This window comes from Panthera leo, chromosome C2 (genome assembly GCF_018350215.1).
Source record: "Panthera leo isolate Ple1 chromosome C2, P.leo_Ple1_pat1.1, whole genome shotgun sequence".
NCBI lineage: Eukaryota > Metazoa > Chordata > Mammalia > Carnivora > Felidae > Panthera > Panthera leo.
The window spans coordinates 114,294,081-114,316,966 of NC_056687.1; the positions used below are offsets into that span (position 1 = coordinate 114,294,081).

General features: G+C 42.3%; 1 protein-coding gene across 1 annotated transcript in view; it reads left to right on the plus strand.

The window, feature by feature from the left end:
• The first annotated feature begins 912 nt into the window (after positions 1–912).
• The window catches only part of WWTR1 (WW domain containing transcription regulator 1), a 132,732-nt gene continuing 110,758 nt past the window's right edge, over positions 913–22,886 (plus strand). The window contains exons 1-2 of the mRNA XM_042954809.1: positions 913–1,191; positions 1,619–2,052. Of these exons, the coding sequence (XP_042810743.1) occupies positions 1,622–2,052 (431 nt within the window). The 5' untranslated portion in view covers positions 913–1,191; positions 1,619–1,621. The remainder of the gene's footprint in view (positions 1,192–1,618; positions 2,053–22,886) is intronic.

The following is a 22,886-nucleotide window of genomic DNA, read 5'->3' on the forward strand; positions in this document are numbered from 1 at the left end:
CTGGCGCACCCTCTCTACTCCCAGCCACCTGCTCGGGTTCCATCCCGGCTCCAGGCTCTCTGGAGGGCGTCGGGGACATTCCAATCCTCCCACAACCGCGCGGATGTCGCGGGGGAGGGGGGCGCGATTGCTCTCCCTTTCCAGCACCCAGCTTTGACCAGGTTTCTTCTTCAATTTCTAGTGACCTGAGTAACCCGTAGAGGAGATTTAGGTTGGATGAATGGATTGAACGTTGTTTGTTTACAACGCACCCATTGACGAATCCGCATCTCTAGTGACAGAGGCACTTTCTGGGCACCGTCTGCGCTTTAGCAGACAACTGCAAGCCAAACAGCCAAGATGCCTCCTCGCCAGACCAAATATGGTCACAAGCGCTAAGCAGACTCCCGTGGAAAGGCTGGCCTTGTCTCCCCGCGCCAGGGCGCACCCGAGCCCGCCCTCAGGCAGAATCTCAGATCAGTGCGGCGCTCTGCGCGCTCCAGGCCTCTCCGCCGCGGAGGAAGGGAGGGCGCGGCACCCAGGACCGGCCCTTCCTCGGCCTGGGCCGCTCACTCGCGTGCCCTCCGCCGCCCCCAGCCTTAGTTTCGGTCCACAAGTCCTTGATTAAACAGGCGCAGGCCACTTTCCCTTTGATCCCGCCCTAAGTCCGTAGTAAACTCAAAGGAATGCAGGTCCAGGGCTCCGCGGGAGAGGTCCGCGCGCCCGGGAGGAGTGGGTGGGGGGCACCAGTCTCCTCTTACCCGGCAAAGTACCTAACACGCCCAGGGGTTTCTGGAGCCGGGTGGGGGAGGAGACGGTGGAGGAGAAGGAAGGGGAGGGACGAGAGGAGGCAGGCAGGCTCAGGACTTGAAGGTCATGCATAATTCAACAGCTCAACTTTCGGGCCCGCCTCTTTTCTGGGAGTGGGAGTTCGCTCCAAACTTTGTTTATGGGACAGTCCGGGAGCCGCGGCGGCCGCGCTGTCTGCTTCTCCTCCGCCTCCTTCTCGCGGGGCGCGAACGCCTGAGGCCAGTTCGGGGGATGTGAGAGCCGAAGCCCCTCGGCTGCCAGGCTCCGAGTCGGGATTTGCCAGCCGGGCCCCAGCTACATCCCTGCGAGCTCGGGACGCACCCGAGCGACTGAGGCCCGACGGCGAGTTCGGGCGGGACGGCGGCTGCCGCACGCCCAGACTCGGCTTCGCTGCGCGCCCAGGTAGAGCCCGCTGGAGCGCGCCCGCTCACCCCGCTCCACCCCGGGGTGCCTGGGCTCCTTGGGCTTCCGGCGTCGAGACATCGTGGAGCTGGTTTGGGTTTAAACTTTGGGGGGGCTGCCTGCCGGGGAAAGTTGCGACCTGTCCTTTGCCACCAGCAGTGCAGCAACCTCCTGAGTGCAGTTACTCCCCCTCCCCCGCCTTTCCTTCTTCTCCTCCTCCCGGCAACTTATTTGCTTCAAGAAAGTTGCATAATTCTCCAGCCTTGGAGGGACCCCTCCCCCATCCGGCTGGCCTTACCGCTGAGTGTCTGGGGTTTTGAGGCGGACACCTATCTGTTTCCACTTTTTCTTTTGTTTCTATTCTGCCTCCGAACCCCTTCCTCCGACTTTAAATGAAAGGCTGATCTGCCCTCCTTTCTCCTTGCAGAAGATGAATCCGGCCTCGGTGCCCCCTCCGCTCCCGCCACCCGGGCAGCAAGTGATCCACGTCACGCAGGACCTAGACACGGACCTCGAAGCTCTCTTCAACTCGGTCATGAACCCCAAGCCCAGCTCGTGGCGGAAGAAGATCCTGCCCGAGTCGTTCTTCAAGGAGCCTGACTCTGGCTCGCATTCGCGCCAATCGAGCACCGACTCGTCCGGCGGCCACCCTGGGCCCCGGCTAGCCAGCGGCGCCCAGCACGTCCGCTCGCACTCGTCGCCCGCGTCCCTGCAGCTGGGCACCGGCGCGGGGGCTGCAGGCAGTCCAGCGCAGCAACATGCGCACCTCCGCCAGCAGTCCTACGATGTGACCGACGAGCTGCCGCTGCCCCCGGGCTGGGAGATGACCTTCACGGCCACTGGCCAGAGGTACTTCCTCAAGTAAGTCAGCTTGAAGCCAGGGGGGCACAGAGTCTCGGTGCCCAGGGTGTGCATGCTTGTTGGTGTGCGTTGCGTTTGTGTGTGTGTGTTGCGTGTGTGTGTGTGTGTGTGTGTGTGTGTTCTGTGTGCCCTTACACGTTTCTTTCCGAAAGATAAGGGAAACTGGAAATAGGAAGTGAGTCTCTGGGTGTTGGAATGGTAAAGGATCAGAAGTAGAGAGTCTGGAAAGGTTCTTCCGGGGTCCTGGAAGTCCCAAGAGATTGCCGACCTGGAAACTCATAGAGGTAAGAGGAGAAAAAAAAAAGTTTTGGAGTGATTCTCCTGAAACACATAGGTTTCCCTGAATCTGGAATATTGATATAGACTTCTGGGCACAAACCCTTACACCCTTACCTGTCCACTCCAAGTCAGATGCCCCCGAGCCTGGTCCATTGGGATGTGACACGGAAATAAATTCGAGAAAATTTCTGAGGCTTGGGAAAGAGGGGGACTCTTGGGAGTGTAGGTGGTCTGCAGGCTCTCCATTCTTGGGAAAAGCAAGCTAGAGAAGCGAACACTGCCTGATAGGCCTTATTGCTCCCAGCTGAGTGATGTAATGACCACACAGCACAGTGATGTAATGAGCAACTCCGTGGTGAAGTAGTTGTGGGCTGGAAAATCAATTGTGTGGAAATTGGGTCAGGAGTTTTATTGTGTCGCACTTAGTAACCTAAAATACCATCGAATCAGGAGCCTGTTTTGTCATTCTTCTTTCCTTCCACATTGTTAGGGCTTTTTGATGTAATGACTTTTACATTAGATTCAAATTAGACTGTACAGGAAAATACATTCACAGACATGAAGAAGATTGTTTCAATTATGGTACCCTAAGATAATTCTATTACAAAAGAGAAATCAAGTTGGAACTTGAAATGTAACCAGTGAGGTCAAGGGTGGGGGGCGGGTCAGGCTATTGATGGTCTAGATGGAGGTTGTGCCAGCTGGTCCACTTGATTCATGATTGCCTTGCACTGGTTGGCAGTTCTCTGCCATGGAGGGAAACTCCTCATCTTAGAACTTGCCTTAGCTTTTATTTTATTTTATTTTATTTTTTTATTATTAATTTTTTTTAACATTTATTCATTTTTGAGAGAGAGAGAGAGCTCAGGCAGAGGAGGGACAAAGACCGTGAGGGAGACACAGACTCCAAAGCAGGTTCCAGGCTCTGAGCTGTTAGCACAGAGCTCGACGCGGGGTCTCGAACCCACAAACCGTGAGATCATGACCTGAGCTGAAGTTAGACGCTTAACCAACTGAGGCACCTAGGCACCCCCTTAGAGTTTATTTTAAAGCCCATATTTGATGGAGAAGCCTCAGTTTAAAAGTTATGCTAAGACATTATGTGCTATTTAGAAAATATATAATCAAGCCTTTCTTTGGTGTTCACATTTGATACTTTGCTGTCAGTTGGCACTGATAACAAATATACAGTAGTGGATGCAGTTTAGTATAGCCGAGTCTTTGACTCATCCTGGTGACCAATTCTTCCCCATCCCAAACCTGTTGACATCTTGTGCAAGGAGCAGTTCTTAATTTTGTTTCTGGGGTTGGTGTGATGCTGAGAAGCACTTGTCCTGAAACAGACTTGATGGGCATTTTATTCCACATCTGGCCTCCTCCCAGTCTTTGAGTGTTAGTGTGGACATGTACTCAATGCTTTGGCTTCTGAATGGCTGGTGGAATTCAAGTATGTGATGTAATAACATGACATTTTTCTAAATGTGATGGTATTGTTCTAAAGGATGACCTTAATTTCTATGGTACATAAAGCTCTAAAATAATATTATATTAAGTTTACTTAGGTAAATGCAGTTTTGCATATTTATTGTGACTTTTATAGAAATGGATTTAGTAATAAATACAAATAGAAAAAGGTGTGATAATTTACAGTAATTTAGGGGGATCTTTTTTGGTCTCAAATGACTTTTAAGCTGTGTTTATAAATATGCACACCACAAATATATAATACATGATCAGTATAACTGTGGTTATTAAATATATGAAGTAAGAGCTAGGCTTGCCTAATATCTGAGGAAAGCCAGGTAAAAAAGAGCCCCCCAAAGAGCAAAAAAATTTATGCACACGTTTGAATCATTGAAACTAGGGCAAAAATGGAAGTTAGCTTTGGGTTTAGAGAAAGTTGCCTCTGATTCATTTGTCCATCCCCCACAACTACAGCCACTTCACAGCCCAAAGCGGAACATATCTCCATTTCACTTTGGATAGTCAGTGAAGACCACAGCTGAAAAAATGTGGAGGGAATAGGTTAGCGTGATTTGATATGGCCCCTGGAAACTATTTGGCCAGGTAGCTAAGGGAATTTAAGAAATTAAGTCATCATGACTATTGTCTTTCAAGATAAGAAATCCGCCAGGAGTTCTCTGAATTTAGAGTGGGGGGGGGGCTGTGTTTAACAATGGAGTACATTAAAATGTTGTATGTCATACTTTGTTATGTAGCCTCCAAAGGCAACATATTTTGCCGGATTAATAGAAGCTTGAAAAACGGTGACAACTGACCCCGAATTTTCATAAAGTCTTTTGCTCCATCATCTATGAGATGGGGCTACCAATAACATCCTATTATTGATTATATCAGTTGAGAGAGAGAGCGCCTTTATAAATGAGAAAGTATTTAGATATAATAAGGGCCAGTTTTTTTTGTTTTGTTTTGTTTTTTGGCTAGAAGGTGACCATATGACTTTGGAAAAGTCACGTGGTTATTTAATGGCAGACTCTGGACTGGATCTGTTGACCTCTACTTACAGAGCAGTTTTCCATTTTCCTCACTCCCACCTTTATCCCCCATGTCACTTCCCCTGCTGAACAATGAGCTTTATGGGAAACAAAGCCTGGACTTTAAGAAGCTTTAAAAAGCTTTTTGTCATTTACTTAGGTAAGATTGTTCCTAGGTATATGATGTAATGACTTTCTGTTATCTGTTAAAGGGGACCTTCCCTGAGCCGTCACACTTTTCCTGTGTTGTTTCTTTAGAGCCACATGTAAAAGTGGAGATGTTGATGTTAAAACACACAGCCTCTGAAAATTGCTGCACTGTTCCCACTGTCCTCTAAAGCTCATAAGTCAGGCCTGGGGGGTGTAGGTGTTGGGCTCTTAGCCACCAGGCACACTGACTTTGACCACTGATCACATTAAAAATTTAAAAAAGTTCTGGTTATAAATGGGATACATGTTTATTACACATAAACTGGAAAGTAGAGGATTACAAAGAAGAAAAAAATTTGGCTTCAGTTGAACCTTACCTTCTTACAGAAAAATTTTATTTGAATAACATTCTATAGGAAAAAATATTTTACCCTCGCTCTTAAATACAATTTCAATTATAACATTTGCCTGCCACTCCCAATTTTTAGTAATAATTTTAGTGTTTTGCCTTTTCTGAAACGTGTCATAGAAAATTATTTTTGTCAAAGTGATCTATGCACTTGGTAACAAATCCAATAGTACAGAAGGACTTTTGTTGAAAAACAATGGTTTCCTTCACCTCAAGGCTCACAGAAGGAGCCTTTTAGTTTTTTTTTTTTTAACTGTTTCTGTACTTAATTCTTAGATTGTTACCTCTTTAACCCTGATGTGCTTTTACCACAATTTTTTTGATTTATCATCAGCTTTTAACTTCTGATTGAAAATGAGAATTTAGCTTCTTAAACTATTTTTTTCCTCTCCTAAATTTGATATTTATATTGTTTTTAGTTTGTTAGATCACCTTTGTTATTTTTTGTCAATTTTTGACAGTGTTTCTTGACTCCCCATTATGTAAGTCAAGAAGGTTTGGGGGGATACCTGTCCTACCATTCTCTTTTTGTGATCACACCTCAATAGCCCAAAGCCCTGAACCCATAATCAATAAAAGTTTTGTGCTTTGCTCTTAAATTGACCTTTTTATTCGTAAATTATTATTAAAGTTGAAAATCTAGAGACATTTACATTAGTACATTTCTGTAAATATAATTTAAATGCCTTTTATATTAAGATTAAATGTTAGACTTGTTACATTGGGTCTGGTGTCAGGATTCCTGGCCAGTCACAGGAGAAACATGTGAAGCACCAAGGTCAAATGGATTCTTTCTTTTCATCAAACTCTTCATCACTTGTTTAAATTTGTATCACCTTTTAGTTTCTTCATAATTGGACCTTGACTTTCTTAAACATTTTTTCAAGCAGTTCTAATTGCCTTTTTATATATTTATATATTATTTGCCTCTCAAAATTTTTTAGGTTCTAAATCCCATCAGTTCTATCAAGTCTTGTTTCCCTAAGCTTTTATGCCCAGATTCTTTTACCTTTCTGTGCCATTCTGGATTCTGATTGTTCTCTAGGCTTACAACAGAGCTGTCATCTTGGGACTTCTCTTTTCTTCTCTCTGTGGCTGAAAGTAGTATTTCCTTTTCTCATGTCCTCCTCTTTGTTGGTTTATGCCCTCATTTTGCTGGAGTACATGCTTGAGTAACTTACTAGGGGTGCCTGGGTGGCTCAGTCGGTTAAGCGTCCAACTTGGGCTCAGGTCTGATCTCACCATTCCTGAATTCGAGCCCCGCATCAGGCACTGCGCTAACAGCTCAGAGCTTGGAGCCTGCTTTGGATTCTGTGTCTCGCTCTCTTTCTGACCCTCTTCTGCTCACACTCTGTGTCTCTCTCTCACAAAAAATTAAGTAAACATTAAAAAAATATATATTTGTGGGAGGTAACATTTTCAAATCCATTTTTTTTTTTTTTAATGTTTATTTATTTTTGAGAGAGACAGAGACAGACTGTGAGCGGGTTAGGGGCAGAGAGAGAGGGAGACACAGAATCTGAAGCAGGCACCAGGCTCTGAGCCGTCAGCACAGAGTGTGATGCGGGGCTCCAACTCATGAGCTGTGAGATCATGACCTGAGCTGAAGTCGGAGGCTCAATCGACTGAGACCCAGGAGCCCCTCAAATCCTTTTTAATCAAAAATATTTATTTAAAAATTTGTTTTAAGGGTGCCTGGGTTGCTTAGTCAGTTAAGCACCCGACTCTCACATTTCGTGGGATCCAGTCCCATGTCAGGCTCTGCGCTTACATTGTGATCCCTGTTTGTTATTCTCTCTCTCACCCCGCCCCCCAACATGAATAAGCAAACTTAAAAAAAACAACTTGTTTTAAATTTCTTTCTTTCTTTCTTTCTTTCTTTCTTTCTTTCTTTCTTTCTTTCTTTCTTTCTTTCTTTTAAAAGTTAATTTAATTTTATTTTTGAAAGAGACAGAGCATGAGCAGGGAGGGACAGAAAGAGCAGGAGACACAGAGTCTAAAGCAGGCTCCAGGCTCTGAGCTGTCACCACAGAGCCTGATGTGGGACTCAAACTCACCAACTGTGTGTGTGCCCCTAAATTTATTTTTTTAAAGAAGAACTGACTCTGGGGGCACCTGGGTGTCTCAGTCGGTTAAGTGTCCGACTTTGGCTCAGGTCATGATCTCACAGTTTGTCTCCCTCTCTCTCTGCCCCTCGTGCTGTCTCTCTCTGTCTCTCAAAAATTGAATAAATGTTAAAAAAAAAACATTATAGAAAAAAAAAAGAACTGACTCTGGCTTGTTTTTTTTTTTACCTTTGGATGGCAATATAATGTAGTTGTTTTCATGAAGGGCCTTTTGTCCTTAAAAAAATATTGCCAGCTGCCTCAGTTTCCTTGTGTGTAAAATACCTATTAGTAATAGTAATACCTATTTCGGGGTATTTTGAAAGACTAGGTAAGATAACATATTTGAAGTGTCTGGCATCTGGGGCGCCTGGGTGGCGCAGTCGGTTAAGCGTCCGACTTCAGCCAGGTCACGATCTCGCGGTCCGTGAGTTCGAGCCCCGCGTCGGGCTCTGGGCTGATGGCTCGGAGCCTGGAGCCTGTTTCCGATTCTGTGTCTCCCTCTCTCTCTGCCCCTCCCCCGTTCATGCTCTGTCTCTCTCTGTCCCAAAAATAAATAAAAAAAAAAAAATAAATAAAAAAATAAATAAATAAAATAAAATGAAGTGTCTGGCATCTAGCAGGCTTTCAGGACAAGTTTGCTCTTGCCTCCCATTTCCTCTCTCTCCACACACATACACTCTCTACCTGGTCAAAATCAGATGCAGAAACTTTGGCAATAGGTTAAGCTGGTTGTGACTCTTGGTTATAGTTACGGCTGTGGACGACAACCTAGATCTGGAATTGCAAGTCAAGTTTGTAAATTTAAAATAAGACGGAGTCAGTTTTCCTGTTAAGAAACCTAAATGGGAATGCCCACCGTGGGTAGCCTTTTACTTTAGCATCTTGGGTAGAGGATACCCAGTCCCTTCTGAGGAGGGTCTCCTTTTCATTTTTTTTTGAATCTGGCTGATGGCTACCACTTGGGCCATTTTGTGTGTGAGGTGGGAGATGTGAGTGGTGGAGGGATCAAGAAGTGGAGAGAGAAGAGGAGGGGAGGTAAGTGACATTTGATGGCCTGCTCTGTGCCAGACAAGGCAGGGAGCTGAGTCCGTGCTTTCCAGAGACACAACATCAGAATCCCCTGTGGAGCACACTCACAACGTGTGTGTAGAAACTTTTTTCTCATAATCCTAGGTGCTTTCACGTATATACTTTTTGTTAACCCTCACAGTGACCCTGTGAATAGGTACATATTACTACCTCATTTTGTTTTTGAGGAAACTGAGGCTCAGTGAAGTTGAGTAAATGGCCCAGGGTCACATATCAGGTGAGTGGCAGGGATGGGATTAGAATTGTGTGATTCTAAAACCTGTATGCCCCTGCACCATGATGCCTCATGCCAATTAGGTGCCCATAATTAGACCCTATAATTAGGTGTCCTTGGTGACCAGATAACTACCAGAATGGTGGATGGAGCATTAGAGTTTGTTTCTGAACTCAGTCTGGGTGGTCAAATTTGGAGTTCTTGGTGCTGGAGAGAGAGGTGTTGAGAAAAACAAACCAGCAATGGATAATATAACTACCGTGCCTACTTATATTTTATTCTTATCCAGTTTTCCACCATTATTAGATGCATATCACTTTACAGGGAACAGAGATGTGACAGGGAGGGCGGGTGACCTAATTGATGTCTGGATCCAGGTATACTTGAAGGGCTTGTTAAAAGGGTTCATTAAATAATGTTAGTAAAGTAGTTTCAAGGAAAAAAAAAAACCCAGGTTGCTTCTCATTGCCTTTATAATTGCAGAGATTGATGAGAGAGAAATTGCTGTAGAGTTTTGAGGCAGTACTGAGTCTTAGTTTTTGTTTGTTGACCTGTTGACTTAAGACTTGTAGGAATTGTAGGGGCACCTGGGTGGCTCAGTCGGTTAAGCGGCCAACATCTGTTCAGGTCATGATCTCATGGTTGCTGAGTTCAAGCCCCCTGTCAGGCTCTGTGCTGACAGCTCAGAGCCTGGAGCCTGCTTCAGATTCTGCGTCTCCTCTCTTCACCCCCCCAACCTCCCTCCCACACTCTCTCTCTCTCAAAAATAAATAAACATTAAAAAAAAAAAGACTTGTAGGAATTACAGCCTTATATATCATTTCCTCCTTTCCCTTCCTCCTTAAATTATGTATCTAACCACAGGAAAGGGTGATAGAAGTAATAGGATCAACCAAGCCAAGGGATGCATTTTTTTTTTTTGAAAGGTGGTTTGGAAGGCTGAGGACTGAAGTAATTGGCTTACTAAAGAAGGGCAGATTCTGAGAGGATGGCCCTTCCACTGGTCTGAGGGGGACTGTGCATGTTTTAGTGCATTGAAATATCAGTAGAGGAGTGTTTTCCAAAGTGTGTTCTTTGGAACCCTAGTCCATTCAGATGCTTTGTGAACATGGGATTTCCTGGACCAATAAGTTTGGGATATGTCGCATGCTCTATCCCTCTCTTGGAATTTTACAGTGTACATTAAGGACTCCAAAGTCACTTATCAGAAAAACCAGTTTGTTTTTGTTTAAGTCAGTATTTCACAAACTCATGTGATTTGAACATTTTTATTCCAAGTATCATCTACTGCCATCCACTCAGGAATGTTTTACAGACTATACTCTGGGAAACCTTTTTTGTGACTTTCATTATTTTCATAGTTGAGAGTTTCATATTTGAATCAAGTTACAGTGTTTTGTTTTCCAGTGTGCTTTGTGGATATGTATTATATTTTCATTTTTATGTCTTGATTTAATGGTTAATTATTAATGCTTGGAAATAAGTCCTAAATATCAGACAAGTGGGATATAACACAAGAAAACCAACAAATACAGTACATTGTGATAATATCATCCTGATTTTACTTTCAAAGGTATGTGTGTGTGTCCGCTAGGAGAATAGATACCAAAATGTTTATTTTACAGTGGTCCTTTCTGGAATGATGGATGATTTTTCTTGTTTACTTTCTACCTTTCTGTATGTTCTAAATGGCCTACATATTTCTTCTTAAATTGGGGAGGGGGAGTTATAAAAATGGTGGAGGAGAATGAAAGCAGAGAAGTGTGTAAAGCCAGGTGCCTGGCTAGCTTAGTGGAGCATGCAGCTCTTGATCTCAGGGTTGTGAGTTTGAGCCCCAAGTTGGATGTAGAGATTACTTAAACATAAAATCTTTAAAAAAAAAAAAAAAAAGATGGAGTCGTAGATTTGGGTAGGTGTGGTAGGGTGTGGGGAAATCTCTTAGCCATAGCTCAGTAACTGAAGCTTAGAGCTTATGTTACTAAATGGATGCTCCTTCAGCACTGCTTGTTTTTCTTGTTTTGGGTTATATTCTTTCTTTTTGTTAAAAAAAAATTTTTTTAAATGTTTATTCATTTTTGAGAGAGAGAGAGAGGGAGCCAGAGCGTGAGCCGAGGGAGGGGCAAAGAGAGAGGGAAGACACAGAATCCAAAGCAGGCTCCAGGCTCTGAGCTATCAGCACAGAACCCAATGCGGGGCTCGAACCCACAGACTGTGAGATAATGACCTGAGCTGAAGTTGGCCGCTTAACCCACTGAGCTGGCCAGGCGCCCCTGGGTTATTTTCTTTAGAGATGAACTGACACAGTAATTCCTAAAATCTTTACTGAGAATTCTCCATATCGCCTCAGGATAAGAAGTAGGATTATGGCAGATCCTTAGGTCACACGAAATTTCCTTTAGCTTATTCTTTATTTGCATGCACTCCTTCCTGAACTTCTAGCTTTTATTTAATGTTCCATCCTGGCACAGCAGATGATAAATACGAAAGGAAGAAATGATATTCACTTCTTGGCAGTATTGGATGAAGTGCAGTTGGGAAATATATGTAAAGTGCTTCATGCTGTGGCTGGCATAGTAATCACGGCTGAAAGTTTATGACTGTTATTGTTCCCAGTAGAGAGGGCGGTGGGGGTGCCATCTCCAAAGACATTTCCTTCATGCCACTGAAAGGATCTTTGGCTGTTTTTCAGCATCGACAATGAAAAATCACTGAACTTCTGTTGTGTGTTAGCTCCTTGCGGTATGCTGTAAGGGGAGAAATATGTGGCACGTTTTCCGACCTCAGGCAGCTGACAGTCTAGCTGGGGAGACGAGGAGAACACAGACGAAACCAGGCTAAAGAGCTGCCTCCTGACCTATGTGGGGATAGAGCCTTGAGCAGCTGCTGTCCGTGTGGTGGAAGCTCTTGGGAGGTGTGTCATAATAGGGCAATCGTTTCTATTATGGTTACGGGTCTGAAACTTGCAGCCGTGCTGAACGTCTCCTAGTTCTCCCATTGGCTGTCCTCCCTTTGGCCGTAGGAACTTGGCATCATCTATTACCTGTGCCTGGAACATTATTTTCTTGCTTTTTGCCTGGTTGACTCCTATGCTACCTTCAGGCATCAGCTTCGATGCTACTCCTGCAGGAGGTTTTTCCCGGACTCACAGCCTTTCACGCTAGTTTGTTTATTTAAATGTTTATTTCTTTTTGAGAGAGAGAGAGAGAGAGAGAGAGAGAGAGAGAGAACACACACACACACACACACACACACACACACACACACGTGTATGGGGGGTGGGGCAGAGAGAGGGAGATAGAGGTTCCAAAGTGGGCTCTGTGCTGACAGCAGAGAGCCCAATGCAGGGCTTGAACTCATGAACCGTGAGATCATGACCTGAGCCGAAGTCCAAGGCTTAACTGACTGACTGAGCCACCCAGGTGTCCCTGCCTGCCCTCCCCAACACACTAGTTTAGATGCTCTGGCTATTGTTCTCCCATAGCCCTGTGTCTCCCTAGCCGTAAAACTACTGCCATGTTTCTATTTAATTGTTTCTCTTTCTCACTACACTATAACCTCTGTGAGGGCAGGATTGATATTTGTCTTGCCTGTCATTGTATAACTTGAGCACAGTGCCCATCAAATAGGTGGGTGCTTGATAAGGAGGGGATCCTTTAATGCTTTCTTCTGACCATTTGCATTGCAAGCTTGTACACTAGCATTCCTCATGGGAATCTACCATGCTCAGGAGTGTAATTTCATCTTGTCCGTGCCCCTTGGACTGAAAGTTTAGAATCATAGTTCCTCATACTATGATGCAGCTGAGAGGAAGATGAATGAAGAGAGGGTGTTCAGAGAAGTCTGTAAAGGTGGTTGGACATAAGTGGGCCTTGAAAAATGGGAAGAAAGTGGGTAGGTGAGCAAAGAGGCCTTCTAGGAAAGAGGAGGTAGGAAGAGAAGTTCAGGGGCAGAAATGCCACGGGTGTGTTTTTAGACCAAGAAAAGTCTGGCCTGACTTGGATTAAAAGGTAAGTGATGGTTGGTGGATGACTGTACATCCCATTGAGACTTTGGAACGTCACTCAGCTAGAATGAGCACATTGACTTTTTGCTAGTAAATGTCAATTTTCTCATCCCCTAATTTTGAGATACTCGAATCCTAGCTTTATCTAAATGTAGCGTAAGACCCCACCATTATCTCCTATGTTGAGATCTTCCCAGTTGTTTGAGGAACTAAGGATTTTATACTGATTTAAAAGAGTCAGTAGAGCCTTTCATTACAGTTCATCCGTTCATCTGACCATCCATAGACGTATCCATCAGCCATCTACTCAATTTAGCTTGTGCTGTGCCACAGTAGTGTGTGATCTTTGCTTTCCAAGTTAGTAGGCTATGAGGCTACCCTTGACTCAGGCCCACCCCCACTGAATCTGCCATTTCTGCTTATAATTGAATAGCCTGTGGGTCTGGCTGCTCCTGGAATACTCTCTTGTGGTTTTGGATAGTTTCTCACTTTCTCTGAGGCTGATCAAGTGGGCACAGGCAAAATTGAGATTCTTGTAGCACAGTTATCCCACCGAAGCCCAGCTAGGCCCTGGTCCCCTGAGGATGCCTGGATGGAGCAGCTGGGGGCCTTCCTCTCAGGCACATCCTTCCTAAACTCTTAGTAAAGCCTACTGAGAGCCTTTTCACGCTGAGTCACTACACTGAATCATGTGTAAATGTTTTCAGATGACTTCTTTAAAACAAAAGTTTTGAAATAGGTAATAGATACATGTAAATGATAAAGAATTCAGTACCAAAAAAAAAAAAAAAAAAAAAAAAAAAAGCATTCAGTACCAAAACATATACTGTGAGAAGTCTCACCCTCCCCCAGTCCTCTGGTCCCTTCTCTAGAGCACCGATTTCTTTTGTCTTTCCAGAGAAACTCTATGTGGGTATAAGCATGCGTGTATATATATATGTCCACTTAGACTATTTTCAGTATGGTGCAAATAGTAATGTACTGTACACGCTCACCTGCACCTTTTTTCACTTGGTAGATCTTGGTATTTATTCTTCGGTACATAAATGGTTACTCTATTTTATTTCTTTAAGGACCACATAGTATTCCATTGTACGGATGTAGTACAGTTTGTTTTAACTGATACCTTATTGATGGACATTTAGATTGTTTCTGATTTTCTCTTTTTAATTTTAAAAATAATATAGGCCCAAACACTACTGGAGGAATGAAAACGGAAAAATAAATTCTTCCGATCTTCCCCGGATCCCTGGTTTAGAGAGAACCATTGTTTATTTACACTTCATCCAGAGATACTCTTTATGCAAAGAGCGGCAGTCTGGCTCCTGTCTAATTTATGACCTATTTAGATTGTCTGTTATCTAATTGATCTATCATCCACTATCCTAACTATTAATCATTACACCCACCCTTCTTATACAAGGAGGATACATGGTCTGGCAGATGCACTGGCCAGTTAGATGGATGCCCAACCAACCAGAATGAATGGCATGGCAGCCTGAAGTGGCTGATCAAGTATCTGTGCTCCTCAAAGGTGGTTGGGGAACTGACACTCGTGTGCAGATGTATGTAACTGGCCCAGGACAGGCTAGATACAGAAGTCCAGAGTGTTTAGAAACTTGTATAACAAAATGATACTGCTGTGATATCTGAGCACGTGATCAGTGGGATTGTCTAATGGAACAGCAGTAGTTTGGGTGTGCCAAGTTTGTGTGACGCGTCACATGTGGCCCAAGCTATACACAAGGCGTTCACAATAGGACCACATACTAGTTAGTCTTGACAGATTGAAAATAGAAAAACACTGATCTTTTTCCACAGATCGTTTGAAAGGTGCCGATCTGCATCTTTTAATTTTTTCCTTTTTGTCTTCATCCATCCATCCATTTATGTACTTATCATTTTATTTTTCCATCCATCCTTAAAACGAACTACCTTTTATGTATCAACCAAATAGTCAATTCATTATACCTCTCGTTAATTTAACAAAAATAATCAATCTAAGATTGAATATCGGACCTTTTTAAAAAAACATTTTTTTTTAATGTTTATTTCTGAGAGAGAGAGACAGCACGAACGAGAGCAGAGAGAGATGGAGACACAGAATCTGAAGTAGGCTCCAGGCTCTGAGCTGTCAGCACTGAGCCCGACATGGGGCTCGAACCTATGAACCATGACATTATGACCCGATCCAAAGTCAGACACTCAATGGACTGAGCCACCCAGGTGCCCCTGAATATTGAGTCTTAATATGAAGACAAATTCTGTGGCAGAAAGGATGTATACCATCTATTTTCTAGTACATAATATATTTTATGTCTTTGTGGCCCCTATGCTCATTGCTTTAAAAATACGCTTTGGTATATACTTCAGTTCTGAACACTGTAGGTAAACCCAAGTCCTGCTCTTTCTTGTGACTACTCTACCTGCAAGCATTGTCAGCTACGGACCCAGTACAAAACGTGGTGATGAGAGGAATACATGTGCTAGATTATTTAGTAAGAATATGTATTGCTTTGTGGTGGCTTTTCTGCAAACAATAAGATACTGAATATTTGTCTTTCTCAACAGTTTGTCCATGAAAAGCATTTTGTGGCCTAGAGTTCAGGGTTTGAAGAAGCAATTGATAACGCATCAAAAAGTAGAAAATGTGAGCAAACGATAAATGTGATTAAAATGAACAGACATAATTCTTACTGACTTGATTTTTCTTTTAGGTTTATTTTTAAAAGCTGGCTTTTCCCCAAAGCAATAGTATTAAGCAGAACTGAAGGCTATAAAGTGAAAAGTAGAAGTACACCCACTGGGTTTACTCTTCAGCTATGACCACTATTCACAATTGCGGGTGCGTCTTCCGGGGATTTTGTTATGCACGACACAACTTCATTTACAATGGCAGCGGTTGGTTGTTTTGGGGAAGCACAGCTTAGGTGCTTCTTGTTCCTTGTCGACCCTTATGTAACCCCGGGACTGAGTGTAGATATGGATTAAATTATGGAGAACTGGATGTAATGCCTGATGGAGAGGTCTCAGGGTGAAAGGCTTGGGGTTGCTGTGGTTCAGAGCCTGGGATTTAGCTTTGTGTGGTTCTGGAAGTCGGTGTCCTTGGTGCTCCAAAACCGATCAGGTTTTCAAACACTTTCTGCTGTGGGCCCTACTGGGGTGAAATGGGGGTAGACGTTCTGACTGCAGTTTGAGAGTTCAGGAGCAGTGACTTGAATAGTCTTCCACTCTAGAACGAAGGTACTCATACAAGTGATTTAGTCACTGGGAAGTTGCTCTGGTGGTTCTAGCAAAGGGAAGAAGTGGCCTCATTTGAGCGATAGTGAAATCGTGTAAGGGATATTAAGGAGGTAATTTGACAGGCTTTGGTGTTGGATTAAATAAGGGTAGTGAGGAAAAGAGGCAAGAAGGAAGATTTGCGGGTTGCTGGCTGCACATGGCATGAATGGAGGTGCCCTTATTGTAACGAGCAGTCGGTAAGTTCAGAAGAGGCTGAGGAAAATATTAAAATCTTGAGTTTGAGGCGAATTTAAGATATCCAAGGGAGATACATGTGTATTTTCAGACCGCTCTCTCTCTAATTATATTATGTATTATATATTTACACTTTTTATATAATTATTCTAATCTAGGTGTGGATGAGATCCCTCCGAGAGAGGTTACAGATTGAACAGGTGAGAAGAAAAGTCCAGGTTGACTCGGTACAAAGACAGCCAGCCAGAGAGGTTGGCAGAAATGCAGAAAACAGTGCAGAAAATCCAGGGAAGAAATTATCTTTCAAGAAAAAGGAACGATTAATTCTGTGTCATGTTTCTTAGACATCTAGGAAGACGAGAACTGAAAGATGTTCAGTGAATGGTTTTTCCACCGAAGCTTCTTTCTTTCCCCAGGGTAGGGCAAGGGATGGGGCCTGGGGTACTAACTCTATAGTCTAGTTTTTGAAGAGGGAAAAATGAAGAAAACAAGCATCTCAATTAGGTAAGGGGCATCCCACAAATTCCCATATACTCTACAGGACTCTTACAGTGTCCCTGCTAAGGAGCATGTTTCTCTCACTGTACAGATCCCGTGCTATATGGGAAGACCACACATTTGCTTATTCAAACAGCCTGTTAAAACAAGGTTGGAAATCAGTGTTACATAACTAACCGAGATAAGTTCAAAGACTTGGGTAAAAATATGACTCTAATTGATATGATAATCACTTGCCACGAGGAAAATTAGTCTTCGATCCTGACTGTGGTAAAGCCTTTGTCGCAGTTTGTAGTGCATAGGACTGTTATTGCTGGGATGTGTCATACTTAATTGCAACCATAAAAATAGCAGATTATGTTTGGTGAGTATCAGTTAAAAATTTATGGTTCAGAATATTATGTAACTGTTGTTTCAGGTAAACGTTTATCTTTCCTATCTTTATTTCTCCACTTGCGGGAATTGATTCTGATACCTGGCAAAGGGGATTCCAAATCTGATGCAGGTAAATGTCCGAGGCCTGTCACAATATAAGGTAAATGGAACACGTTTGATTATATCAGACTGGTTTGAGTTGCAGTTTGGGTTTGGTTATATTCTGCTGCATTTTGCTAATTTGGGAGCACCTGGTAGCCTTGTTACTGGTTTGAGATTTGTATAAACATGTCAAGTTAGTAGGTGGGATTAAGAATCATAAAAGAAGCAGTGAACTTCAGTGTTGCTTATAAAAGTACTTCTGTTTTCTGAGGACACATTCTCTAGTGCAACTGTTTCTACTTTTATGGGTCTTTATGTACTGTGTGAAATATTAGCCTATGCAAATAGAACTCTTGGCAAATACGAATTCTTAAGTAATTATGTCATTCAACATGTACTTGTCTTTTTGTGCATTTCAACATAAAATCCAACTATAAATAGATATTGTAGAAAAACTTGAAGGAAGGAAACGCAGGAACGGAGAAAGGATGAGCTACTTAAAGGTTAAGCTGCACCCTAGTGTATTTTACACATGTAATTGCTTTTTTACTTTGGGTTTTAAAAAAGTTTAGGTATCTGTAGTCTGAAAAAGTTAAACTTGAGTTTATTGATGTTGCATTTCTGTAAGTGTTAAGATAGCAAGGGCTGTGCTTTGGGCTTTGGAAAGTGGAGTTCTCGGTGAAGGTCCACAGGCCCTAACCCATATGGTAGACAGTGGATCCATTGTTCTCTGTATTTGCCTGTTGCTTACATTTTAATAACTATTGAGCAGTCAGTGATTATTAACAGATAGTTAACAGTAGGATCAGATTAGATGGTAGGGTCAATAATTATGGATAATTTGGAGTGTCAACATTCAAGAAACGATTTTAAAGGTTAGATCCAGAATTGCTGAAACGTTTGCCTGAAACTTTGTCAGGTGAGCAGCTCAGGGGATGGTCCAGCACAGCCTTTTTAAATTATTAGCCGTGGTGAAGTGAGTCATGTTTTGCCACAGTGCTTTTCATTTAACCTAATAGTTGGCCAGCCCTAGTTAATTATTTGAAAGCCATCACAGGACACGCATTTCCCAGTTGCACATGCCTTGGAATGTCCAGCTCACCTTGTGTGTGGATAAGGGCGCCCCTGGTGTGGCTAACGAAAGTGTTTTGTCCTTATATACTGCCCTTAAAGCAAAGCATCAGTAACAAGTTTTTAATAAGCGTTCTGCAAGGTCCTTCTGGGCCCTGGTAAACATCCTGGTTGATTGGTATGTATCTCTTTGGAGTCTAGTTTCCAGAGCTGTTGAAAAAGAGTATTATAAACTTCCAAGTGAGCATGGAGGTGCAAACTGATGCCACGGGGTTGCTTCAGCTGAAGTGAAAGATCATACGTACTGACACGTATTACAAATGGGTTTTTAAAACAATGTCTGTTTTGTACGGTGAGAGTAAAGTCTGCCAAGTGTAGAACAAAAAAGTCATATTGTGGAACAAGATAAAAGGACATTGCATAATAAATAACTCATACCATTAAAATATAAGGTTTCCTTTCCAAAATGTAAGTATGCGCTTCTAAATGAATGTTTTAAAAATCTGATTTTTCTGTGGTTTGTATAGTGACTTGATACATAAAGAGATTATGGGTCTGAATATGTCCAGAACTAGACTACTGCAATAAATAATACACATGTGTAGCGTGCAAAAGATAAATAAACGTCGAATGACATTGTGTTTTAGTGATAGAATCGATTTTTTTTTTTATTATAATAGGTCAAAACTAGTTCATTGGCAATAAGCAAAATGTTTTCATCTGTCAGTTTCTAAGGCTAGAATAACGTATCCCACCCAAACTGTATTGGTTCTAACCTTTATTCATAAATAAAATCATTGGTCTGTGAAAATCAACAAGGAGGGGGCACCTGGGTGGCTCGGTTGAGTGATTTTTGGCTCAGGTCATGATCTCACGGTCTGTGAGTTCGAGCCCCGCGTCGAGCTCTGGGCTGACGGCTCAGAGCCTGGAGCCTGCTTCAGATTCTGTCTCCCTCTCTCTCTGCCCCTCCCCCGCTTGCTCTTGTTTCTTTCTCAAAAATAAACATTAAAAAAAATGTAAAAATAAAGAAAATCAACAAGGAAACATAGGCGAAGGGGTAAACTATAGAAACGTTTAATAAATCCTTTGACGTGTGAGTGTCTGGATCTGATAAGTAATTCAGATTGTTTTGCTCTTGCTCTGAATGGATTTTGAACATGAGGAGAGATTGCATGGAATCAAAAATTGTTGTTTTTTAAAAACTTCTGATCCTGGTGGAGAGGCACTTATCTGAATACAAGTGGGAGGACCAGCAATGTTGCTTAAGGGATTTTGTAAGAAAAGTAGGCACAATTCCTGTGCAAAGTGGGTTAGGTAAGGGAGATCCAAGGAGTCCTGTTAGTGCCTCTGTACGGTGGTAAACTTTCAAAGGTGAACTTTGGGGAAACGTTTTGTTTAAGGAGGGGAAGATAATGGGATAGGTTGAACAAGTGTCTGGAAAAATAAGGGTTTATAAGAGACTTTGAGATGTTTGTAGGTGTCCTTTGCTATACTGCCTGACTCGTTTATAGGGAGATGGAAGAGGTCGTTTTAGTCTACTCGGAATAACAAAGAAGATTGATTTGAAAGAGCAGCCTTTGGAGACCGCCAATGGAACTTTTTGGGATGGGCTGACTTGAAAGCAGAGAGAATGTAACCAGGTGTCCTCGGGTGGCATTGTGTGGTGGCTCTTGATAGCGGCCCAAAGATAAAGTATCTGACTTCATTTAGATACCGTGAACGTGCAAGAGATGCCCAGATCTTTGTTTGAGCCAGTGCTCCGGGGTTTCTGCTCTCAAGCCTGATGGTGGAGTGGCTAGCTTTGATTTGTTTCCTGCCCGAAGCCTGCTTTGGGTGAATTTAAAAACCTGTTTGTTTCGCCCATCATCCGGCTGGGCCTTACCCATAATTCCCGCACTTTGATTATGGGGTTATTATAGGACAAGAGCTTCTTTGTACAAGAGCATGTTTAATACTCTGGGGTCTAGCGTGACTAGCGGATATAAATTGTATGGAAGCAATTAAACTCGAAGGAAATGTCATGTGGGCTGAATTTAAACGTACAGACTTGTGGCATTGATTTTTTCTTTTTTCTTTTTCTTTTTTTTTTTTTTGATTTACACAGAAAAGGGTGGAGAGAGAAAAATAAAGGAAGAGAAAAGAGAAATGAGCCAAGAGAGTGAGGGAAACACACACAGAGAAAAGAGAAACTCATTTTTGACGTTTGTTAAAAAGCCAAAGTCCACAGCCAGTATTATGCTAATGCCATTGCCCTTCATCTGAACTCTTTAAAAATACAAATGTCAAAGAATTAGACTGCACTCTACTTGTGGCTTGTATCCCTTTCCAGGTGGTCACCTTCATCTCAAGGCATATGTGTCTGTCATTGTGCAGTGATTTTTTTGGAATATGGTAATAGACGGGCCTGAAGGGAGCTTCTCTCTCCAGTTTTCTATTTTATGTTCATGGCCTCTGCACATTTCATACAGAGTGGCTTGTCTTTGGACCTGCTGATGAAGAGTAGTGTGTCATTTTTCTCACCGTCCTAGAATGCCTTCCCTCTCTTGCTCTGTTAACAGTCAGCCAACCCCATCTCCTCTCCAACACCCATTGGACCAAGGAGCTAGAAGGGATCACCTCCTACTCCAGATCCCCAGAGTAATTTGATCTGTGTGGGTAATTTGGCAATTGATCTTTTCTACTGTCCATTAACATGTTGTGTAAGGCTTGTTGTTGAATACATGGATTTATTTGATTTCCCTGACATGTCAGCTCTTAGAACATGGACCTGGTGTTGTATTCTCCTTCATGCCCAGCACATGTTGGTACCAGGGAATGTTTGTTGAGATCAGTGCTGATGTTGAACGTGCTCTTGAAATAATCAGAATGTTACTGGGTGGTCAGAAACAGAAATGGATACTTTTGGATTAGATTTAATAGGACAAGTTTGATTTGAATTTGAGTGTTAGCAGTAATAGACAACTCTTGATCTTATGCCCCAATGGAAAGTGCTTATGCTTTATTTTCGTTCTTTATACTATAAACTCTTAAGGACAAAAACCAAATCTTACCTGGCCTGTAACTCTACAATACCCAGGCCAATGCATGGCACACATAATATGAGTTCAGATAATATTTGTCGAAAGAAAAGAATGCTTTTTATTTCTCTATTATTTAAATCATCTAGCACTTCTTTCCAATGCAATAAACCAATTAATATTTATCGAGAACATACTGTGCTCACCATAGTGAGTACACATAAAGTATATTACACTTTGGGATGTATTTTATCCTCTGTATTTAATTGTCATTCTTACTCTAAGTTCTAAGAAATCACTTCCTCAGACTGAACAATGATGATCCAAGAGAGCAAAAGTTGCTGAGAATAATTCAGTATATTTATCTATTCCCAGATTATTTCCACATTCCACTCAATGCTGGAAGTACACCCCTCCCCCTTAAATAATGGTAAGATTGTAACCTTTCCAAACTGAGCTGGAGAGGTAGTAGATTGTTTAGGTTTCAAAGGACTTTTCAGGATGCAAAGTAAATAGGGGAATCTGAGATATCAACAAAACTGTAATTAAGCAGATTAACTGTGTCAATAGTGAATGCAGACATGTCAGAGGAGCTAGTTAGTTGCAATTATTTAAACACAGCCTCAAGTTCATTCCCAGTGGTATCGCCATCATCCACAAACAAACTTGAAAGGAAGTTTAGCCAGATAAACGCAGAAGAAATGATTCTCTTGGGAACGTCACATTCTAACTCATAGATCCATTATAAATATTTTAAGTTTCAGTTTAGGATCTCTTATTCTTTACATGCTCCTTAAGGTTACACAGAACCAGGATTTAATAGTATTGTCTTTTCAGATCTCTGAAGAGTGGAAAAAGAGCCCCCTTCTGACCATAATAAAGGGAAGAAGAATATAAAATTATAAACCAGGTTTACTGTATTCATAGATGATTGTATATTTACCTGCAAGAGTGTCTGTGGGTTTTTTTTTTTCCCATTTCTTCTTTTAAAAAATCATCCAAATTATACATAAACACATTCTTGTTTTGAGAAGTTCAGCCAAAGTGACAGTGTGTCTTACTCTCTACTTGCTGTCCTGCTTGATCCCCGCTCCCCCCACCCCCCCGCCCCCCCAAGTGTGAGTCCCTTTCTCAGTTCATGGTCTGTCCTTCAGACATACATACCTGTGCATATACGGACCTGCAGTGCACATATTTTTTTTACATGTTGTACTTTAACATTCATTTTTTTTTCCTATTTAAAATGTTTTTCCATAACAGTGCCCACAGATCTATCCCATCATATGTGTATACTTTAGTTTATTTACCCATTCTGATAAGGGGACTCTGATGTTGTTTACACCTAATCTAAAAGATCTAGTATAAACTGAATTCTTACTTCATTTGAATTTTTTATCATTTGTGAAGGGAGATTTTTTTTAGTAATTCTCTAAAGATAGGAGACTCAGGTCCAGTTACTAAAAACACATCGCATTTGTATGATAGTTTAAACATCTTTCAGATATAGGCAACATATCCCCAGCTTGTGAGTGTGCACGAGAGGGGGT